Source organism: Diospyros lotus, chromosome 5 (genome assembly GCF_014633365.1).
Source record: "Diospyros lotus cultivar Yz01 chromosome 5, ASM1463336v1, whole genome shotgun sequence".
In the NCBI taxonomy this organism is placed as follows: Eukaryota; Viridiplantae; Streptophyta; class Magnoliopsida; order Ericales; family Ebenaceae; genus Diospyros; species Diospyros lotus.
The window spans coordinates 26,313,048-26,335,982 of NC_068342.1; the positions used below are offsets into that span (position 1 = coordinate 26,313,048).

Below are 22,935 nucleotides of genomic sequence, written 5' to 3' on the forward strand. Positions count from 1 at the left end.
ATGACTGCATGTGCAAGGCTGTTAGGGGACAAATATGCCTATATAAGGCTGATGTAAATGGAGGGAATGGTATGCTGAAAATTATTGAATTGAATATCTGATTCTCTCTCATTTTCTCTCTACTTCTCTCCCTCATTTCTCTCTACATCCTTCCCCTATTTCTGTCCAAATATCCCTCTAAACTTTCCGTTCTTAGTTCTACTCAATCGGATTCTTCCGATTGCCAATCCAGCCCCGTTATGAACCCTAGGTTCATGACAGTAACCTCTCGCGCGAGCCCTCTGATACTTAAGTCAGTCTTTGAATGAGAGTGTAGAATGCAGAGCAAATAGAGCTATAATAAGTGTATAGTTCTCAGCATATCTAAACTAGAAGAGAGTTCTCTTATTTATTAAGAGGAAGATACCAAAAAGACCACATTTTTCAGTGAGCATATCAAACACCCTTTGGGATTTGTTGGCGGGCACATCGGAGGTAGGTTTGACTTAGTCTCATGTGAGTAATATCTGGAGATCAGGTCTCTTGAGGTCTATAGTCTTTTAGACGGGTCTCTTGCATGGTCTGGAGAGAGGTTTCCAAGTCTGGATGGCCCATGAGAGTCTCTTGAACAGGGGTCTTTTTGTGATCGAGTGACCTATGAAACTCTCCTGGAAGGGTCCCTTGGTGATGTTGAGAGAGGTTTCCAAGAGAGATCACTCGGGTTTATCGACGAGTGGTCACTTGTTAAACAAAGGGGTCACTCGTACATCTGATCAAGACGGTTTTTTGCACTATAAATTTATTGTTATAGTCAGGTAACAACAGATACAGTTCCATGTAAAATTGGTATGAGCACTTAAAGGATAACATCTTTAAGTTGACTCATAAACATTGCATGTATCAACCGATCCATGTGTTGGCTGACACATGGCCTACTAACTAGGGTGGACATGGTGCAACAATGACTAACATTGCCCATTGTTAGAAAATAATGTCCTAACTGGACTCTTCCCAAGTAATGTTCATAAGATGCAAGTGTGAGGGTTCAAAACAATATGATCCAATAATGTGTCCAATAATACTAATAATCTATGTGCAACATTTCCATCCTTTCACATCATCAAATTATGCAAATTTAAACATCAATTATCAAACTGTCCTAGTAACTATGGAATCATAATAAATCATAATCCATGTACAATCTATGTGAGCTTGTTCCCCTAGTGTTCACTGAAATTTAAAGTATGTAGAAAACAAGTTCTTCATGCAATATTTAAGATGTACATGTGTGTATATATATACGTGAAAGGAGTATGTTCATAAGAATTTATGCGAGGGGAAAACAACAAATGATATGCATACAAAGATAATAGATGCAAACAAAGCCATCGAAACATAGACTATCCACTCACAGTGCTATCAGAAAATGTGCACTTAAATATTGTCTATTATCTTTGCATTATCAAAATTATACCAAGTAACCTAGGCTATATATAACTATTGTGAGTTGACTATTGTACCTAATCTATGTCCTAAATCGAATGGTTACTGCTAATAATCTTTCTGCTAGTAATGAATAGGTTTCAACACAATCTCTTGAATCATGGGTTGTTGGATTTATAAAGGAATATGGCTTCACAAATCTAGTTGATGGGCACCCTAAGTTATGTGGAGTTAAATAGATTGTCCTTGAAAAGTTCTATAATTGCCATAGCTTGGAAGCTTTTTCTGCTTTAAATAACTCTTCAATTTGTATCAGCAACAGGGATGCCCAAGTTAAGTAAAGTAAAGCTTGGGTAGAGCTGAAATTCCTCAGATGCAATTCAAACTCAGACAGCAGTTTTCTGGACTCTTATTAAGAGAGAAAATAGCATTATAATTACTGCTCCACTAACAATGCTGTGAGCTTTATTAATTTTCTAATGCCCCATCTTAGACAAAGCCCTTATTTATCATCTTGGTATGTGTTATGTGCTGCCTGTATATGATCACTGCAGTTACATTTCTGTTTTTCTTTTTCTTTTTTTAGTTTTTACATGACCCCTCTTCATTTCCCTTGTAGGTTTGGGCTGTATTAAAACCTGGGTTCCTGGCCTTGCTGGAAGACCCTTTTGATACCAATCTTTTAGATATAATCATTTTTGATGTGCTGCCAGCTTCAGATAAAGATGGGAAGGACCAAGTACATTTGGCAGAGGAGATAAAGGAACGCAACCCTTTACGACATTCATTTAAGGTTTGCTGTTTCCAATCATTTTAATTTGTTGAGCTTATAAAGTATATGTTTTAACATTTTATAATGGCTTTAGACCCTTCTGCTGTTTTTATTTTTAATTTAATTTCTATGCTATATGATTAGCAACTTGGAATCGATGTACCTGACCTCACCTAATGGGATTAAGGCTTCTTGTTGTTATTACTCACTTTTATGTTGTGTTTGGTTCTATTTTAAATTCTCTTTAAAGATATATCCGTGGTAGCATTTTGATTTTGACAGGAGACTACCATCTACATTTGTTTTAATGATGACTATGCCTGTGGATAGAAATAGCTAGTGGTGTAGAATTCATGTAGTGGTCTAGAATTCGTGTAGTGGACCAGACCTACTGGGGTTAAGGTTTGTGATTCTTCTTGTTGTATTCAGGTTTTGCTTGATAACTGAATGTATCTGATAACTCATCTGCAAAAGCTTGACACAGCTAATTAATTGTATAACTGATTTCTAGCTTTTTGAATATCATTTCTCTACAATACATTTTTAATGCTTCATCTTTCCAATTTATGTAGAAATTTAGTGCTGTGAGGATACCTGACACTGCAATTACTTGACAAAACAAATACAAAATTCAGTTTGTTGTGAGATGACTCTTATGGAATGGCTTGGTTACTACCCTTTCAGTCCTCCGCTGATCTTGTCCAATTTAGTTTTCACTGATCTTGTCCACTTTTCTTCTTATAAGAAGCAACATTTCACTACCAGAATTCCCTCTAGTGTTATTGTGAATTTATGATCCCTTTCTGTATGGGCTTACTGAAGGATTAGCAGCTTTTTTCTTTGATGTTGCTAGGTCTAAGACTATATTTATGAGATTCACATTTATGCAAACTGTCAAGATGCAGGCCTTAAGGGAAGTGATCATATTAACATAGCAAAATTGTATTTCATCAGACACGAAAATTTGCAGTCCATCTATAAACACCCATGACATATACTAGTTGGTTTAAGGTTATATGAGTCAAAACAATCGAGCTTAAAATTATATTAAGGCTTGCCAATGAGAGCCAAATTTTCCTTCTAGGGATGTGCATTGTCAATGACAAGTCTTTTCATAACAAAATTATTCAAAGCAGAAGCTGTAATATGTAAATTTCGGAAGTTTCTAAGTCATCTTATATTTTCAGTCATTAAGATGAAATATAATATTACATTGCCTGGGTCAATTTGTAAAGAGATGCTCATACTTTACCTATGATTTTTATTCAGATTTTCTCCTTCCCGAGGAATGAACTTATATTTTTTGCTCAAAAGATCTATATTCTGAGGCTTGTATCGAACTTGATAATTTTTTCATATCTTCTGGGCAATGGAGAGAATCCCCTTACAGATTCTTGGTCTGAAGGATATTGTTATTGATAGAGAACAAACATGAAATCACTTTCCTACTAGAGCTCATAATCACATTAGGGGGGCTACAGGAAAGGCTTTTGTTACCACATCTTTTTTTTTTTTTTTTTTTTTTTCTTTTTACGAATGTTTTTATAGTGGTCAAAACAAAGTGTATCCGGATTTCAAAGTAAGGAGAAGGCTGTTTTGGACTGCTTCTCAATGACAGCAATGATGTTTTGAGGGAGTTGGAGTTAAGGGCATCATTGGCAAGAAATTGGTTGTAATTAAATGCCATTCTAAGGTTTTGAGGGGTGGATATTTAGAGATTTCAGGAGAAAATAGAAAACAAGATGAACAATGAACTGTCTCAATCATTAGAATCTGTTTAAGGATCTTCTATGAGTCTTACCTAGAAATAAACAATGAACTCTTACCATTGCAATGATTCTTTGAGACACTCAATTTATTTCATGTGTATAGTATTTGAAAAATCCACAGATGTATTTCTCCATCAGGCATATAATTACAATAGTTGTTCCTTCTTATTTTTTCAATTTTTCTGGATTTGCTTTGGGTCTTTTTCTTTTACTTTCTTATCATTGAAAACTGTTGAAAGGTTTCTTGTGGAGACCGGAGCATAAAGTTCAGAACCACAAATAATACTAAAGTCAAAGTATGGGTTTCTGCCATCAACAATGCTTCTCAAAAACCTCCCAAGGGTTGGAGTCATCCTCACCGCTTTGGTTCTTTTGCTCCTCCAAGAGGTTTTATTGAAGATGGAAGTCAAGCTCAATGGTTTATAGATGGCCAAGCAGCATTTGAAGCAATTGCTTCTTCTATAGAGAAGGCAAAATCAGAGGTTGAACTCTCAAACTACCAAGCCTCACAGTAAATTTGGTTTTGTTTCTGTTGTCATTAAATACTAAAATGACTGAGGTTGTGTGTAGATATACATATGTGGGTGGTGGATCTGCCCAGAACTGTACTTGAGACGTCCTTTTCACAGTCATGGTTCTTCCAGACTTGATGCTTTACTTGAAGCAAAAGCGAAGCAGGGGGTCCAGGTGCAAGTGTGAATAATCCATTGTAATTGCTGATACAGTATTGCTTCTTCACCAGTAAACCCATTTATCTTTGCAGCAGCTGCTGACAGACATGCAATATAAGCCAACTCCAGTACATGCTAGACTACTCTTGCTAGTTATCTACTTAAACTGGCATGTTTTGTTTACAAAAAATTTTTGCTTAGTGGAAAATATTTCCAAGTTTGTTTAGTTTCTTTTCTTAAATCAATGGTTTTGTTTGGAATTGGCACCTGACTTTTTGTTGTATTACGATCCAGATCAACACCCCTTAAGACAAGCCTAAACACAACATCTTGCCAAACCATAAGGAGGAGCATATGAGAAACTTTTAGTTGCTTAGTTGGTTCAATAAACTATCATGGAATCCTTCAAATTTTCATGCAGTTTTTGATGTATGCCTGTCTCTCACTATATAGTTGGAGGAATGTGTATTTAATTTGCATTCTAGTTGTTGAACCTATTGAAGTAATCATGGTTCTGAACTAACTTCTAGTTGAATAAAATGCAGATTTATATTCTTCTCTACAAGGAAGTTTCTCTTGCTTTAAAAATTAACAGCTCATACAGTAAGAAGAGGTTGCTTGATATTCACAAGAATGTGAAAGTATTGCGCTATCCTGACCATTTCTCTACAGGCGTTTATTTCTGGTATGTATACTCCATTATGACCATTCAACATTCTTGTGAACGTTAAATGTGGGGGCATTTGAAAGTTCCTCATCAATACTGTCCATTTTAGTATTTTCTTTTTACTTGTTTTTATGCAAACATTGACTGAACATTGTTGGTTACATACAGGTCACACCATGAGAAACTTGTGATTATCGATTACCAGATTTGCTTTATTGGAGGACTAGATCTATGCTTTGGGCGTTATGACACGACTAAACATAAAGTGGGTGATTGCCCTCCTCTCATATGGCCTGGAAAGGACTACTATAACCCTAGGTAGTTATTATCCTATCTCCATGACTGGAAATAATTTGGAAGTTTCTATAGACATGATTGGAACCTAATAGGAGAATATAACTTTTGAATGAGAACTTTAATAAGTTTATTTCCTACTTAACATTGATCATACAAAGATCAGAGTAAAGACTTTATTCACTCAAAATAAATCTAATTTGATGTGCTTGTCAACTTAAGAAAACTTTCATGGATAAATGATTACCCTTCAGTACTAGGTAATGTAGATAATGAGATAATGACCTTAGGCATCACCACATATTGCACCTGGTGAGAACTTGATAATTATTTATCATACCTAATTTTACAAGACTTATATATTTGTCCATACCTGGAGTTCATTGGTTTATTTACTTAAATGTGTTTTTATTATTTCAAAGATATTTGGAGAAATTTTCCTCATATTATGCCAATGGGATTGACCCCTATATATACATCTTGTACAAGCCTAAATAGGGTGGCACCAAGGCAGCCCTCAACCCCTAACCCAAACCCCAATGTACCCTAGCGGGCAGGGGTTTTCATCCTGTTCCTTACCCTAACGGGTCGTGGGGCACCCCAAACCCATTCCCCCATAAGATTTGGTAAGAGTGGGGTGGGATGCCTCAAACCCATTCATCCACAAGATTTGGTGGTGCGCCCTGAACCCCAAATCTATATATTCATATATATAGAAAAATGAACAAACTTGAACAATTTGAGGGATAAAAGATTTACTCGAGTTAATAGGAGAATTATCTCGAGTATTTGGAGATTGTAATTGGGTAGAAGAAAAACTTACTCAACTAATTGTGAAAAATGTTTTTCTTATCTTGCATTGAACTCAAGATGGGTATATATACACGAGATCTTCTAGAATGTCTCCTAAAATACAGGGATAAAATACAAGAAAACAAATTTAAAACTAGACTTGAATGATACAGATAAACAGAGAAATTTTTGAACTTGCTAGTCTGATCTTTTCTTATCTTCCTAGAACTAATTCATCTCTCATCTCTTATTTGCATTGATTTATCTCTTTTACCTCTTATCATTTTAGTTTGTAATTCTCTTATCACTTGTGCCCAAAAACCTTCTCTCTTGATTTCCGGCCATGATAGAGACAACTTGAACCTATTTGCCTCTTTAGACTTAGTAGGAATATAGGAAAGACTAATACCTTCATTTTCAATTTCTTGCTTGATAAAATGCTGGTCAATTCTTACATGTTTCATTCAATCATGTTGCACTAGATTATTCATAGTATTGATTGCTGACTTACTGTCATTGTATAGCTTAATTGGAGTAGATATAGATATATGTAGATCCTTCATTAGTTTCTCAAGCCAGATAACCTCACATATACCTTGAGCAATGGCTTGATATTCTGCTTCTGCACTGCTATGATCCACCACAGTTTGTTTCTTGTTTCTCCATGTTACAAGCTTACCCCATAATTTTGCGTAATAGCTGGATGTAGACTTGATGTCTTCAATTGAACGAGCCTAGTCTGCATCTACATATCCCATAATTCCTCTATCCTCACTCTTTTTAGTTTTGAAATAACTTCCCCTTCCCTAGTGTGCCCTTAAGATACCTAAGGATATGACATGTAGCATCAAGATGTCTTTTAGTAGGAGAATGCATAAATTGACTTACCACACTCACAACATATGCAATATCAGGGCGAGTGAGGGATAGATAGATTAGTTTCCCTACTAACTGTTAATATCTGTCACAACCCCGCTCTTGAGGAAGGAATTGATCCTTTCTCCGGTAAGAATTCCGTGAAGGGTTAGTGGTTGAGTAAGAGTAGAGAATAGAGAGTAGAGAGTAGAGAAGAGAGGTTAGAGAGGAGAGAGAAATAGGAAGGAAACAGATTCTAATAATTCTCATTCATGATTTCCTCATGATGGAGGGGTATAGAAATATAGGCCGTTTGGGGGGATATTTCCCTGTCAGAGGTGGGCCCGCACCTGGTACAACTTCTAACAAACTATATTCCTTTTTGTCTTCTTCCTACCCAGCCGATCACCACCTTAATTCAGCTAACGCCTAATCATCCAAAATGGCAGCGTTTTAACCTACCAGTTACTACCGAACAATAATGCTGGAATTTAAAAAATGCAACGGAAATAAATGCGGGAATGACCGGTCATTTCGTGACAACTCCCCCTCCGTTAGCCATTTCTAGTCCTCGAGAAATGCTAAGGAGGCTGGCCGCTTGTGGAAACTGATTGAGGAATTCTGGAAGGTATTCCCACGTGTTATCTTCTGAAGTGTGCCCTCACCATTTGACCAATACCTGGATGAGTGGCGCCCCGTGCTTGTATATCACCCGCCTATCGACAACAGCCTCTGGCTCGGTCCTTGCACTGACCTCCTTGGGAAGGGCTGGTAGCACTGAACTCGTGGGTTGAGCTCTTACAGACTGTTTTAAGAGTGAAACATGGAAAACAGGGTGAATTTGTGACCTTGGGGGAAGCTTCAATCGATAGGCTACCTTCCCGATTCTGGCCTCAATAGGGAACGGTCCATAATACTTGGGGCTAAGTTTAGTAACCTTCCCTTGAGAAATTGACTTTAGGTGGCTATATCTTAGTCGGAGATACACTCGATCCCCTGTTTCGAACTCCCTCTCGCTTCTCCTTCGGTCCGCGTTCTGTTTCATACAGTTTTGGGTCAAGGCTAGCTCTTGCTTCAACTGCTGTGTCATCTCCCTCCTTTGTTGCAAATATTCCTCCACTGAGGCCACATTAGAGCTTCCTCCTACTGCTGGCAGAAAGGGTGGTTTGTACCCGAATAAGGCCTCGAAAGGGGACATCTTGATCGACGAGTGGTGGCTGGTGTTATACCACCACTGCGCTGGTGACAACCACTTATGCCACTCCTTGTGCTGCAGCAAACAGACACACCTCAGGTATGTTTCAAGGCTCTGGTTCACCCTCTCGGTCTGCCCGTCAGATTGGGGGTGATATGCGGTGGACAAATTTAGTTTTGTTCCGAGGGACTTCATTAGCTCCTGCCACATCAAGCTGGTAAAAATCTTGTCCCTATCAGAGATTATAGCCTTAGGAGCCCCATGCAATTTGATCACCCTATCCAAGAAGACCCTAGCTACATCTTGAGCCGTGTAAGGATGGGTCAGCCCGATGAAGTGGGCAAATTTAGTTAGCCGGTCAACTACGACTAGGATGCTGTCCCTCCCTTCCGATCGAGGAAGCCCTTCCACAAAGTCCATCGAGACACTAGTCCAGGCCTGGTCTAGGATGGGTAGGGGCTGTAGTAACCTCGGGTAGGCCACTGTCTCTGACTTACACCTCCTGCATGTGTCGCATCTTCGGACCAACTCCTTAATCTTTGTCTTCATTCTCGGCCACTGGAACACTTGCTTAACCCGGAGGTAAGTATTATGTTCTCCCGAATGTCCTCCCAGCGGCGACTTGTGTAGTGCTTGAAAGATCCTTTCCTTGATCCTCGGATTTTGTCTAATCACAATCCTCCTGCGAAACCTCAGCAACCCTTGGTTCAGGGTGTAGCCCTTTACCTCCTGGGCTCCCATCGTCAGTTTTTCCACCACTGACTTAATTCTGCTGTCTCCTTCGTAGCTGTCAATCACTTCTTGATACCATTCAGGCACCAAGGTGGTTATGGCTGCTAAGTCTCCCTCCTCATGACGTCTGGACAATGCATCAGCTGCCCTGTTTTCTTTTCCCTTCCGGTATTGAATTCTGTAATCTAGACCCATTAGTTTGGTCATTCCCTTCTTCTGTAGCTGCGTTTGGAGCTTTTGTTGCAGTAGGAATTTTAAGCTCTCATGGTCCGTTTTTATGATGAACTTGTTGCCCTCAAAGTAGTGCCTCCAACGGTCTACTTCCATGAGTACAGCCAGAAGTTCCTTTTCATAGATGCCGAGTCTTAAGTGTTTTGGACTCAACACTTGGCTCAAGAAGGCTAGGGGTCTTCCCTCTTGAGCCAGCACTGCCCCGACCCCGGTTCCACTAGCATCTGTTTCTAGAGTGAAAGGCTTGTCAAAATCTGGGAGACCCAACACCGATACTCTACTCATAGCCCCCTTAAGGTTCTCGAATGCTTCTTCTGCCTCCTGCCCCCAATTGAATCCTCCCTTCTTCAGTAAATTGGTCAGTGGCTTGCTGATAATTCTATAGTTTTGCACAAACCTACGATAATACTCGGTCAGTCCTAAGAATCCCCTCGAGGCCTTCAGGGATGTGGGCCTCGGCCAAGACAGCATTGCTTCCACCTTCCTGGAATCGATACTAACCTTGCCATCTGATATGAGGTGCCCGATATATTCCACTTGCCTTTGGGCAAAAAAACATTTGGATTCCTTAATAAAAAGCTAGTGGGTCCTCAGGATTTCAAGGGTAATTTTGAGGTGGGCTAGGTGTTGGTCGAATGTAGGGCTGTAAACAAGTATGTCATCAAAGAAAACCAATATAAACTTGCGGAGGTAGGGTTCAAAAATTCTGTTCATGAGGGATTGGAAGGTTGCCGGGGCATTTGTGAGCCCGAAGGGCATCACTAGGAACTCAAAGTGGCCATGGTGGGTTTTGAAGGTTGTTTTTGGTATATCTTCAATCTTCATCCTGATTTGGTGGTATCCTGCCCTTAGATCCAGCTTAGAAAAGAATCTGGCTTGGTTAAGTTCGTCTAGTAGGTCCTCCACTAAGGGTATGGGAAATTTGTCTTTAATAGTCATGGCATTTAGTTGCCGGTAATCGACACAAAATCTCCATGTTCCATCCTTCTTTTTAACTAGGAGGACGGGGGAAGCGAATGGACTTTGGCTGGGTCTAATGAGGGATTGTTCAAGCATGGTTCTCACCATTTTTTCAATTTCGTTCTTTTGGTTGGGAGGGTATCGGTACGCTCTAAAATTGATGGGTTTGGCACTTGGTTTGAGATTAATGTTATGGTCAAACATTCAGGTAGGGGGTAAAGTTTTTGGTTCCCTAAGGAGATCCTTGTAATCCACCAACAATTTATTAAGGGCATCCGAGTGGCATACCTGGTTTTGCATTCCCTGGGGTGTGCTTACTGTCAACCCCACCTCCCCTTGTATCGCGGCTTCTGTGTGATCCCCTTCGGTTGCTACCACTGAGAAGAGGTAAGCTATCTGACTCCACTTGCTCTTCAACACTCTTTGCAGCCTCCTCCCTGATATCATTTTACAAACCCCCATCTCGTTCTTCCCAGTCAGTGTCATCCTCCTACCATCTTTTTCAAATGATACCTCCATCCTATTGAAATCGAAGCTGATAGAGCTCACCCCCTTCATCCAGTCCACTCCTAAGACCACATGGCACCCTCCTAGTTGAAGCAACCTCAGGTTTGTCTCAAACTTCTCCCCCTGCATCTCCCAGTAGAAGCCTTTGCAGGTAAAATTACTCAACACCCTCTGACCGTTGGCAACTGTCACGCTTAGGGGGGTGGTTCCTGTGAGCGGGCATTTCAACTTCTCAGCCGTGCTTTCATCGAGGAAGCTATGAGTGCTTCCGCTATCAATTAAAATCATGAGGTTGCAGTCCTTAACTTGGCCTCCCACCTTGATGATCTTGTTGTCGGCCACCCCTTTTAAGGCGTGTATGGAGATCTCTCCATTGTCCTCTTCATCACCCTCTTCTTTGACTTCGTCCTGCTCCCCTTCTTCCTCTCCTTCCAACAGTAGGATCTGCCTCTTGCACTGATGGCCTGGGTGATATCTATCCCCGCACCTGAAGCACAAGCCAGCCATCCTTCTTTGTTCACGTAGCTGCTTCCCATAGGGAATGGAGCTTGTACCCGTAATTGGCTTTCCTCCAGTGTTTCCTCTGTTAGCGTCACGGGTGTACCCCTTCTGCCCCATACCAGCTGTTCCGGTGTTAGCTCCTCTGGGTAGTTGTCTTTGCTTCTTGATCAAGGCCTCCACCATCATTTCTTGTAAGCAAGCACTTTCTGAAGCTTGTTCAATTGTCTGTGGCTTCATCATCTTAACCATTGGTCTGAGTTCCTCACTCAGTCCACTCATGAAGCTTGATACGAAATAAGCTTCTGAGAGGTGATGGTTATGACTAACCATATACGATCTAAGCTCCTCGAACTTCTTGAGATAGGATCCCACGCTCCCAGTTTTCCGCAGCTTATTGAATTCTTCGATGGTGTCCGCCACACTTCTCTCCCCAAAGCGTTCACATAACTTCTCAGAGAATTCCTCCTAAGTGTATTCTTTCCTTAAACTCAAACACCCCTGGAACCATGCGTCTACCACCTCATTGAAGTATGCAGCGGCTAAGCCCACCCTCTGCATTCTGGGTACGTTATACCATTCGAACAATCTCTCGCACTTCCTCAGCCACCACCGAGGATGTATCCCCTCGAATACCGGAATTTTCATCCGAGGCATAGGAAATCCTGGAGGGTGGTGGTTCTACTCTTCTCCTCCTATTATTTCTAACCCTTCCCGACCTCTTTCTTCTGGGTTAATCATAACCCTTTGCAGGAGAGGTTCATTCTCCCCTCTATGTGGAAAGTTTGGAGCTAACCTGACCCGGTTTTGCTGGGTAAACATCACCATGGAACTGCTGTATTTGAGCTCCTAGCTCTTCTTGCACCCGTGCGATCGACCCTTCTAATATCCTTTCAAGCCCCTCCATAGAGTCTTCCATCCTTCGGTCCATGGCGAGCATTGCCTCATGGTTTCTGTTAGCTTCCAACTCTGTCCTATCCATTCTATTCTGGATTTTGGTCACTGCTGCTCCCAGCTGCTGGAGCCGTGTCTCCATGTCTTTCATGCAAGTCCCTTCCGCCATTGTTCTAAGTCACCGAGCTTTGGCCGAGAATCTTTGCTCTGATACCAAGATGTCACAACCCCGCTCTTGAGGATGGAATTGATCCTTTCTCCGGTAAGAATTCCGTGAAGGGTTAGTGGTTGAGTAAGAGTAGAGAATAGAGAGTAGAGAGTAGAGAAGAGAGGTTAGAGAGGAGAGAGAAATAGGAAGGAAACAGATTCTAATAATTCTCATTCATGATTTCCTCACGATGGAGGGGTACAGAAATATAGGCCGTTTGGGGGAATATTCCCCTGTCAGAGGTGGGCCTGCACTTGGTACAACTTCTAACAAACTATATTCCTTTTTGTCTTCTTCCTACCCAGCCGATCACCACCTTAATTCAGCTAATGCCTAATCATCCAAAATGGCAGCGTTTTAACCTACTAGCTACTACCGAACAATAATGCTGGAATTTAAAAAATGCAACGGAAATAAATGCGGGAATGACCGGTCATTTCGTGACAATATCTCCCCCTGTCCACTTGATGTTCATTTATGTCATCTTTTTTATACCTCTAGTTTGATTCCAATGGAGTGTTGGTAAGTTTACAGTTAAGTTTGCCTATCTCCTTTAACAAATCTAGAGTGTACTTTCTTTGAAAAATGGAAGTACCCTCTTTACTTCTAGCCATCTCTTTCCCTTGGAAATGTCTCAGCTTTCCTTGGTCTTTAACCTCAAAAACATTCCTTAATTGCCTCTTGAGATGCCCTATTTCTTGATTGTTATCCCCTGTGATGATAATATCATTTACATAAACAATCAGAATTGTCTTCTTTCCATCTGTTGCATGTTTTGTAAACAATGTATGATTAACTTGCCCCTGTTTGTAGTCAAGCTAATCCAAAGTGATACTAAACCTCTTGAACCATGCTTTAGGGGACTATTTAAGGCCATATAGGGATTTATTTAGCTTACATACCTTCCCTTTCTTGTCTTTCGTCTCAAAACTAGGAGGCATTCTCATGTAGATTTCTTCTTCTAGTTCTCTGTTAAAAAATGCATTCTTAATGTCCAGTTGGTGTAATTCCTAGTCTAGATTAGTTGCAAGCGAAGGTAAGACTCGTATTGAATTTAACTTAACAATTGGAGCAAAAGTCTCCTCATAGTCCAGTCCTTGAGTTTGTGTGAAGCCCTGGGCTACTAGTCTAGCCTTATATCTGTCAATGCTTCCATCTGACTTATATTTAACTGTAAACACTCATTTGTTGCCAACTACCTTCTTGTTATAAGGTAATACCACAATATCCCAAGTATTGTTTTTTTCTAATGCCTGCATTTCATCCATAATTGTTACCTTCCATTGTGAGTCCTGTAGAGCACAATATATATCTCTTGGAACCTTGATCTCATCGATACTAGTAGTGAATGCCTTGAATTGTGGAGATAATTTTGAATATACCAAGTGGTTAGAAACTAAGTTATTTAGCACATGATCTTACCCCTTTTTGAAGAGCTATTGGTATGTCCAAATCATCAAATTCTGCAGCTACTACCTCTTCCACACTGTCATTCTCTGGACTTCTCTCCAGATTTGATAATGGACCTTGTTGAGGATCATAAGGCCGTTTAGAATAAACCAATGTTGGTTTTCTAGGAATTTGTTCTCCCCCTTAATTGGTCACGTAGATTTGGGTAGGGATCGTGACTGCTTCCATTGTTTCAGTCCCAATTTCAGTTTGCAGATAAGGAGTAGGATAAGAAGTAGGAATTGATGTAGAAAGAGAAATAGTAGGATCCCAATATTGCTCTGTACTGGATATATCCCCCTACGGAGAGATATTGGGATAAAAGGGTTGATGCTCAAAAAATGAGACATCACAAGAAACAAGAAATTTTTGGGTGTAAGGATAATAACACTTGTATCCTTGTTGGGTAGGAGAATAGTCTACAAACACACATTTAAGAGTTTTAGGTTCAAGATGGGTATATATGTACGAGAATGGTGGGTCTAGATAGGATAACTGTAGATGGAAACAGTTTTAACAAGTAAAGACTAATATAGGTTCTCAAAGGAGAGTTCAGATACTTTGACCTCTTTGATTGACTTATGTTTAATATATTTTGCTTGCATCAGTTCTTTCAGTTTTGACTTCTTTTTTTCTTCTCTAATTTTTTTTTTTTGGGGATAGAGAATCTGAACCAAATTCTTGGGAAGACACCATGAAAGATGAACTGGAGCGTGAAAAATATCCTCGCATGCCCTGGCATGATGTCCACTGTGCTCTGTGGGGACCAGCCTGTCGTGATATTGCCAGACACTTTGTTCAGCGTTGGAATCATGCTAAGGTTGTCTGATGTAACTTTTATTCCATTACTGTATCTTTTCTTTAACTTTGGTGCCTAACACCAATTCACATGGTCCCAGAGAAATAAAGCTCCAAATGAACAAGCAATTCCATTATTAATGCCACACCACCACATGGTGCTCCCACATTACATGGGAAGAAACAGAGAGATAAATATTGAGAGTGATAGAGAAGTACTGCAGAAAGGCATTAGCAGACAGGATTCTTTGCCCTGCCAATCACCAGTGGAAGATATTCCAGTGCTCTTGCCCCATGAAGCTGATGAGCTAGATACTTCCTACCTGAATGATCAGTTAATTAGACCGGGCAAAAATCAATATCAACATCAATTTGATCTGCTAACTGAGATTGATGAAAGTATTTCATTCCCCTTTCAAAGATCAAATAAGGGTGAATCTTCAATTCCAGATAGACAGATGAAAGGTACTGCTGATGATCTGAATTTCATGGACCTTCAAAGGGAAATGAATTTGGATGTTGCGCCAAAGCCTGGCATGCAAATTTCAAATGATTGGTGGGAAAAACAAGAGCGAGGTTATCAGAATGTTTTGGATAAAACTGCACCTGTTGGCCCTCGTACTCCATGCTATTGTCAGGTTAGTTGTATCTCTTAAAGTTTATCAAAATTTTCTGTATTTTGTTTTTTGGATGTCATTATATTTGAATTATTTGTCTGATTATTGTTTGGTGGCGTAGAATTATTGTTAAAAACAACAAGAATAAATCTTGGATTGGGAAATCTCGGAAGAAACCGTACTTCCTGATCAATCTATTGAATACTCCATGAGGAGTTTAAATAAACAAGAGATCCAAAAATCTAGGAATTTAAATACAATCAAAACTATTTAAAATACAACAACATCGATATAACCAATCTCCTAATTTTTAGAGTAGATAAGACTCTATCTCCTATAGTTTAGGAAAGCTGAAGCTTTATCTTAATCAAAGATTAAGGCATTATCTTTGAATATTTCAACACTCCCCCTCAAGCTGGGGAATGGATATCTATCATTCCAAGGTTGCATATTAAATTCTCAAACCTCTTGGTTGCCAAACCTTTTGTGAATACATCAGCTACCTGTTCCTCGGATGAAACATGAGGAATATTGATTATTCCTGCATCCAATTTTTCTTTGATAAAGTGTTGGTCTATCTCAATGTGTTTTGTCCTGTCATGCTGAACTGGATTATGTGCAATACTTATAGTAGATTTGTTATCACTAGACAACCCAATCGCCCCCTGAGTTTTTATCTTCAAGTCTTCTAGGATAATCTTGAGCCACAACAATTCACATATCCCATGGGCCATAGCCCTAAATTCTGATTCTGCACTTGATCTAGCCACAATGCTCTATTTCTTACTTCGCCAGGACACTAGATTCCTACCTAGGAATACACAATATCATGTGGTTGATCTTCTATCATTGATATATCCTGCATAATCAGCATCTGTAAAGCCTTTAACATCTAAGTCCCTTCCTTTTCTGAACAATAGACCCCTACTTGGATTAGTCTTGAGATAGCCAAGTATCTTCCTTACAGTTTGCATATACTCCTTAGTTGGGTTATGCATGAATTGGCTCACAAGACTAACAACAAATGTAATATCAGGTCTAGTATGTAAGAGATATATCAACCGGTCCACTAGCCTTTGATATCTCCCTTTGTCAATTGGTTGACTGTCAGGATTTTTCCATAGTTTTCCATTAGGTTCCACTGGGACACTAGATCCCTTGCCTCCTGTAAGTCCTGTTTCAGTGAGTAAATCCAAAACATATTTACGTTGAGATAGAAAGATACCATCCTTAGAGTAAGCCACTTCAATGCCCAAGAAATATTTGAGAATACCAAGATCCTTGATTTCAAACTCGTGGGCTAGGTTCTTTTTTAGCAGCATTTGTTCCTCCTCATCATCTCCTGTCACGATTATGTCATCCACATATACTCGCAAGGCTGTAATTTTTCATTCCCTTGAATGTTTCATGAAGAGTGTATGATCACCTCGGCTTTGATTATATCCCATAGTTTTCATGGCTTTAGAGAATCTGCCAAACCAAGCCCTAGGGGACTGTTTGAGTCTATAGAGAGCTTTCTTGAGCTTGCATACTTTTCCTTGAAATCCCGGAGGCAACTCCATGAAAACTTCCTCTTCTAGGTCTCCATGAAAAAAGGCGTTCTTAACATCAAACTGTTGCAATGTCCATCCAAAAAATGCTGCCAAAGAGATAAGAATTCTTACTGTTGCCATCTTAGCTACTGGCGCAAATGTTTCAAAATAGTCTATGCCATAGGATTGGGTATATCCTTTGGCTACTAACCTCGCCTTGTACAATGTTTCATCAGTTTTGTATTTTACATTGAATACCCATTTGCAGCCTACTAGCAAAACTCCTCTTGGTCTTGTCACTATTTCCCAAGTCTGATTTTTCTTTAAGGCTCTCATCTCTTCCATCATGGCTTGCTTCCAATTCTGATCTCTTAGGGCCTCTTCTATTGAATTAGGAATGACAATTGAATCCAAAGATGCTAGAAACCCTTTGTGTTTGTGAGACAATCGGTGGTAGGATAAGAAATTAGTTAAGGGATGCTGAGTACAACTTCTGACACCCTTCCTAACAACAATAGGAAGATCTAAATCATCATAACTTGGGTTAGAAAGATTAAAACAGCCTGAAACTGAGAGCTAAGAGTCATTTTCTAGAATAGAAGGTTGTATAAATTCCTTACCTTGACTAGGATCAGATGATGGTGCTTGCTATGAGTCCAGAACAGGCTGTCTTCTTTTGAAAACATAGGGAGATCCCTTGAATTGTCCTGAGGGTTGTTGGCTGGATTGCATATTATGAGAGGCAGGAACAATCTGCTCACTGTTGTTATTTGGTTGAGATGAGAGAGGAACAATCTGCTCACTGTTGTTATTTGGCTGAGATGAGAGAGGCCTAGATTGAGATGAAGGACACGAAGAGAGCGGAGAGGGAGGAAGCCGAGATAGTGCTTGAAAGATATCCTCCCCAACCCCAACTGTCTGTTCACCATCTAAACACTCCCCCTGGCGACCAGTTTGATGTGAAGGAAAAAAAGGTTGGGTTTCAACAAATGTAACATCCTTGGAAATAGAAAATTTATTTGTAGTGGGATGATAACATTTGTATCCCTTTTGGGTAGGAGAATAGCCTAGGAAAACACACTTTAAGGCCCTAGGATCAAGTTTGTCTCTATTTTGTTTGGGAATATGAACAACAGAAACACACCCAAAGACCTTCAGTGGAATAGGAGAATGCAGATTCAAGTTTGGGAAATAAGTAGATAGGAGCTGAAATGGGGTTTGATGGTTTAGGGTTTTTGAGGGTACTCGATTTATCAAATAGGCTACTGTAAGAGTAGCTTCCCCTCGGAAATTCTTAGGCACTTTATGATGATGTAGGAGACAGAAAGCAACATTAAGAAGGTGTCTCATCTTCCATTCCGCCACTCCATTTTGTTGTGGAGTATGGACACAAGAAGACTCATGAATTATCCCTTCTTATTAGAAGAATTGGTGCAAGTGATTATTAACATAATCCTTTGCATTATCATTTCGGAATTTTTGAATTGTGCAATTGAATTGAGTGGAGATTAGCTTACAAAAATATGGCAAAATGGTGCTAACTGTAGCCTTATCTTTCCATAAGAAAACCCAAGTCATTCGAGTACAATCATCAATGAATGAAATAAACCATCGGGCCCTCGAACAATTTGGTATTTTAGAGGGTCCCCATAGATCGGAATGAACCAAAAAGAAAGGTTTAGATGACCTCTTACTGCTAGATGGATAGGACACTCGGTGATGCTTGGAAATAGCACATACCTCACACTGAAATTCACTAAGATCTAGGGACTGAAACAAGGAAGGAAACATGGTTTTTAGAAGGGGAAACAGAGGGTGACCAAACCTGTAATGTTGCAGCCAAACATGTGCAGTAGAATTAGAAGTAAACTGAGAGAATCCAGCAGCCTTGAAGGATCGATTTTCAGTCGAAGGATAGCCTCCCTTTTTCTCCAGATAGTACAGCCCATGCTGTTCCCAAGTTGCACCAATTATCTTCCTGGTCTTCAAGGCTTGAAATTCACACACATTAGGAGAGAAGTTGGCATGGCAGTTTAGATCATTAGTAAGTTTATGAATGGACACAAGATTGGTGGATAAATTTGGCACATGTAGAACCTTTTGAAGGGTAATACTTGGGCTGAGGGTGACTGTTCCTTGGCCTTTAATGCAAACTGAAGTTCTATTAGTAATGGTAATCCGTTTAGAGGTAACAATAGGTTCATAAGTGTCAAAAACCAATGGATCAGGGGTCATGTGATCAGTGGCTCCTGAATCTAGGATCCAAATGTCATTCTTATCAGTTTTAAAGGCATTAAGAGATACCAAATGTACACAATTACCTTGCTGGGCGAAAGTACAGTTTCCATCGTTGATAATCTTAAGAAAAGCCTTAAGTTTGTTAATTTCCTCACCATCAAGTTGTGCAATCTCAGTACCTGGGGCTGATTTTGCCTTACTAGTTGTTCCTCCTTCTTCGTTCCCTTTGGATGATATGTAGGCCCACTTTTGTGTTGCCATACTTTTAAAATCGCCCATCTTTTTCAACACAGCCTCCTTACCATGAAGTTTGAAGCAATGATCCCGGGTATGCCTAGGCTTAAACTAGACCAAAGCCCTTCACGATTTTTGTTGGCCTCTGTTTTTCCCATTCTAAATCGTGCTCCATCCTTCTTTGCAATGGTCATTGCTGATCCTTTTGTTCCTCCATCACTGAGCATGACTCCCCTTCGGCTTTCTTCACTTCTTACCACAACGAAAACTTCATTCAGGGAGGGTAGCTTCTCCCTACCAAGGATTTGAATCCTTACTTGATCAAACTCAGCAAGGAATTCCACAATCCTATCTCTCTCAATAATCCAGCTAAGAGTGGCCGCATCATTGCTGCACATCATCTTTATCTCTTGGTATTGATCTAGCTCTAACCAAAGCCCATTCATCTTGTTAAAATACTCGGTAACAGTTAGAGATGCTTGTCGAGTACTATTAATCTTTGTTTTGATATCAAAGATTACTGATACATCCTGTACCTTAGAATAAGTCTGCTTAATGGTGTCCCAAATAGCCTTAGCCGAATCTAAGAACATATAGTTTTTACTAACCTCAGGTTGCATGGCATTAAACAGCCATGACATGATAAGAGAGTCCTTAATATCCCATGCTGGAAAAGCTAGATCAGTAGTCTTCGGGGGTGAGGCGGTGAGGTGTCCTAGTTTCCCTCGTCCTTTGAGGAAGGTTCGAACGAGCTGCGCCCATTGGAGGTAATTTTTACTGTCCAATTTGTAGGAAACATGCATTCCAGGCAGTTCTCCATTGCCGGTTCCAGAGAAGTTGCCCGCACTTCCAGTTATACCGGTAATCAAATTCGTTTCTGACTCTCCAGTAACAAGGCTGGGATTAACATCCAAGATTGCTAACATCCTTGGTAATTAAGGAATCAAGAGAAGGCAATAAAGGCCTTGGGACGGACACAAGGGATGAGTGACAAAGAATGGAAAATACCAGAGTGCAATGAAAGCTTGGCAAAGGTCTAAGAGCAGAATGAAGGCTCTGATACCATGTTAGAAACAACAAAAGAATAGCAAGAATAAATCTTGGATTGGGAAATCTCGGAAGAAACCGTACTTCCTGATCAATCTATTGAATACTCCATGAGGAGTCTAAATAAACAAGAGATCCTAAAATCTAGGAATTTAAATACAATCAAAACTATTTAAAATACAACAACATAGATATAACCAATCTCCTAATTTTTAGAGGAGTAGATAAGATTCTATCTCCTTCTAGAATTTAGGAAAGCTAAAGCTTTATCTTAATCATAGATTAAGGCATTATCTGTGAATATTTCAACAATTATGGCAATCTATCAAACAACCGAAAATGAGATGATATAATGAAATTTCCAATTCCCATGCCATTCTACTCTAGGGTTTAGAATATTAAAATTAATTAAAAGTTTGTATGAATGGACAAGCTGCTGATGACGAAGAGAGATTAAGCTCGGAAATGATAATAGACATACAAGTTAACATAGTTTAAAAGTTTGGAAGAACAATAATTGTTGAGCTAGATGGCTGTTATAGTCTGATTATATTTCATTAATATCATGATTCTTCAAGATACTGAACATCATGCTTGTATTACCAGATAATTTTTTCCCTTGCGACCTTGTCCATCAGGTTGTCAGAAGTGTTGGCCAGTGGTCTGCCGGAACCAGTCAAACAGAAGATAGCATTCTTAAAGCATATTGTTCTCTCATTGAGAAAGCACAGCACTTTGTTTACATAGAGGTAATATAATCATGAGAAGAACTCCAGTTTATGTTAACTTGTATGTCCTGTCAAAGTGAAATAGCTGCAGCAAGTGATAATTGCAACCTAGTCATATAACCTGCATCTGATGAAATAGCTGCAGCAAGTGATAATTGCAACCTAGTCATAACCTGCATCTGATTTGTCGATTGTGGAATTTGGGGCAGGAAAAAAAAAAACCTTCCTCCCACCCCCTCTTTTTAAACTGATGTTTCTTTAGTAGCACACGCCTACATCTAGAGGGGGGTACTCTGACCTTGATCATGTTATAGTAAATAGGTTTAAGTGAACGGACAGGGGTAAAGGCCGAATACACATAATTGAAATTACATCAAGATAAAGACAACCAATTCTATAGAGCATGAGCAAACCTTTCAGTTTGCTGAATGTGAGAAGGAAGTGATGAAAAACATTCTGAAATGGGGACAAGCCAACCTAGCAAGAAAATCTGTTGCTTGGTTGCTTTCATGAAAGTCACGTCTCTGAGATATCTATTGATTAGGTAAACATACTGCAGTTATATAAAGAAATTGTTTTCTTTGATGAAAACTCTTGTGCACCTGGTTGATATGACCCGTCAATTAGCAAGAATGATAACTATTTTATGAGGGATTAATTTGAATAATTAAGGTAGGACATGTATTCCATAATAACAGAAGTTTGTGGGTTGTAAAAGGTCAATTGAGGCCTAGGTGTAAAGAAGTTGAGTGAGAAGTCGACTTTGGGTTGACTCAGCCAGAGCAGAGTGAGCAGCCTACCAAAAGTCAACTGAAGGTCGGCTGTGAAGGACAGAATAAGAGGTCAAATGACAAGGGATAAGTAGACTGTTGACCTTGATTGAAGCTGGAGGAGGCAAGCAACCGTGGCACAAGTTGACTGTTGATTGCGCCATTGACTGTCCAAGAAAATTTGGAAATTGTCCTGAAGCAGATTTTAGGTGTGATTTTGAAGGGCCAATTGAATAAGTGTTTGTTGGAGAATTGTAGGAAGAATCTTGAATTAGTAGAATCCAAAATTAGTGGGATTAATATCACAGTATTTAGGAAGTTATCTTCTGTTATTATATTGCCTATTGTATTCTCTTATAGCTTAGGAATTATTTCCATTTTTACAGCATCCTAGATTAGGAAATTAATCTTGTATATCTTACAACATCCTAGATTAGGAAATTAATCTTATATATCTTATAGTATCCTAGATTAGGAAATTACTCCTGTGTATATATCTTAGAGAATAATGAGATTTGTGTGAGAGTTATTCACCTCAAAACCTTGGCTCATTTCATGGTATCAGAGCTCGGTTCAACCTTGTTAGCATACCTAGAAGAACCAATCACCATGGCCGGCATCAACCCTGAGAATGCAGTCCAAACAACTGCAGATTCCTCTGCCACCACCAACCCACCATCTGCGAGTATCCTATCAACCCCTCTATCCTTCAACAATCATTCCTTGCAGATTACTCAACACAGATTGAACTGAAATTTTTTTCAGAAATAGTTTCAATTTGTTATTCTTGTAATCAAAAGCAAAGGAAAGTTTGTCTATCTCTCTAGAGCAATTTCAACTCCACCTGTGGATACAATGGATTATCAAACATGGGAGGTTAAAAATTCAATTGTCATGGCATGGCTTATTAACTCAATGGAGTCAAAGATTGGACGAACCTACCAGTTTTACAAAACTGCTAAGGAAGAATGGGAGGCAGTATAGGAGATATATTCCGATCTTGAAAACACATCCCAATATTTTGATATTTGGTCTACTATTCGCACCACTCGACT

General features: G+C 39.6%; 1 protein-coding gene across 4 annotated transcripts in view; it reads left to right on the top strand.

Annotated features, from left to right (window-relative positions):
* Positions 1-22,935, top strand: part of LOC127802451 (phospholipase D zeta 1-like) — a 71,196-nt gene that overhangs the window by 15,660 nt on the left and 32,601 nt on the right. For 3 of the 4 annotated variants that reach the window (XR_008023286.1, XM_052338279.1, XM_052338281.1), the window contains 8 exons: positions 2,042-2,215; positions 4,203-4,445; positions 4,534-4,650; positions 5,180-5,319; positions 5,470-5,619; positions 14,580-14,736; positions 14,816-15,352; positions 21,021-21,131. Coding sequence is in view for 3 of the 4 variants with exons in the window: in XM_052338279.1 (XP_052194239.1) it covers positions 2,042-2,215; positions 4,203-4,445; positions 4,534-4,650; positions 5,180-5,319; positions 5,470-5,619; positions 14,580-14,736; positions 14,816-15,352; positions 21,021-21,131 (1,629 nt within the window). In the remaining variant the exon portion in view is untranslated. The remainder of the gene's footprint in view (positions 1-2,041; positions 2,216-4,202; positions 4,446-4,533; positions 4,651-5,179; positions 5,320-5,469; positions 5,620-14,579; positions 14,737-14,815; positions 15,353-21,020; positions 21,132-22,935) is intronic. The other variant, XM_052338280.1, reaches the window with a different exon arrangement.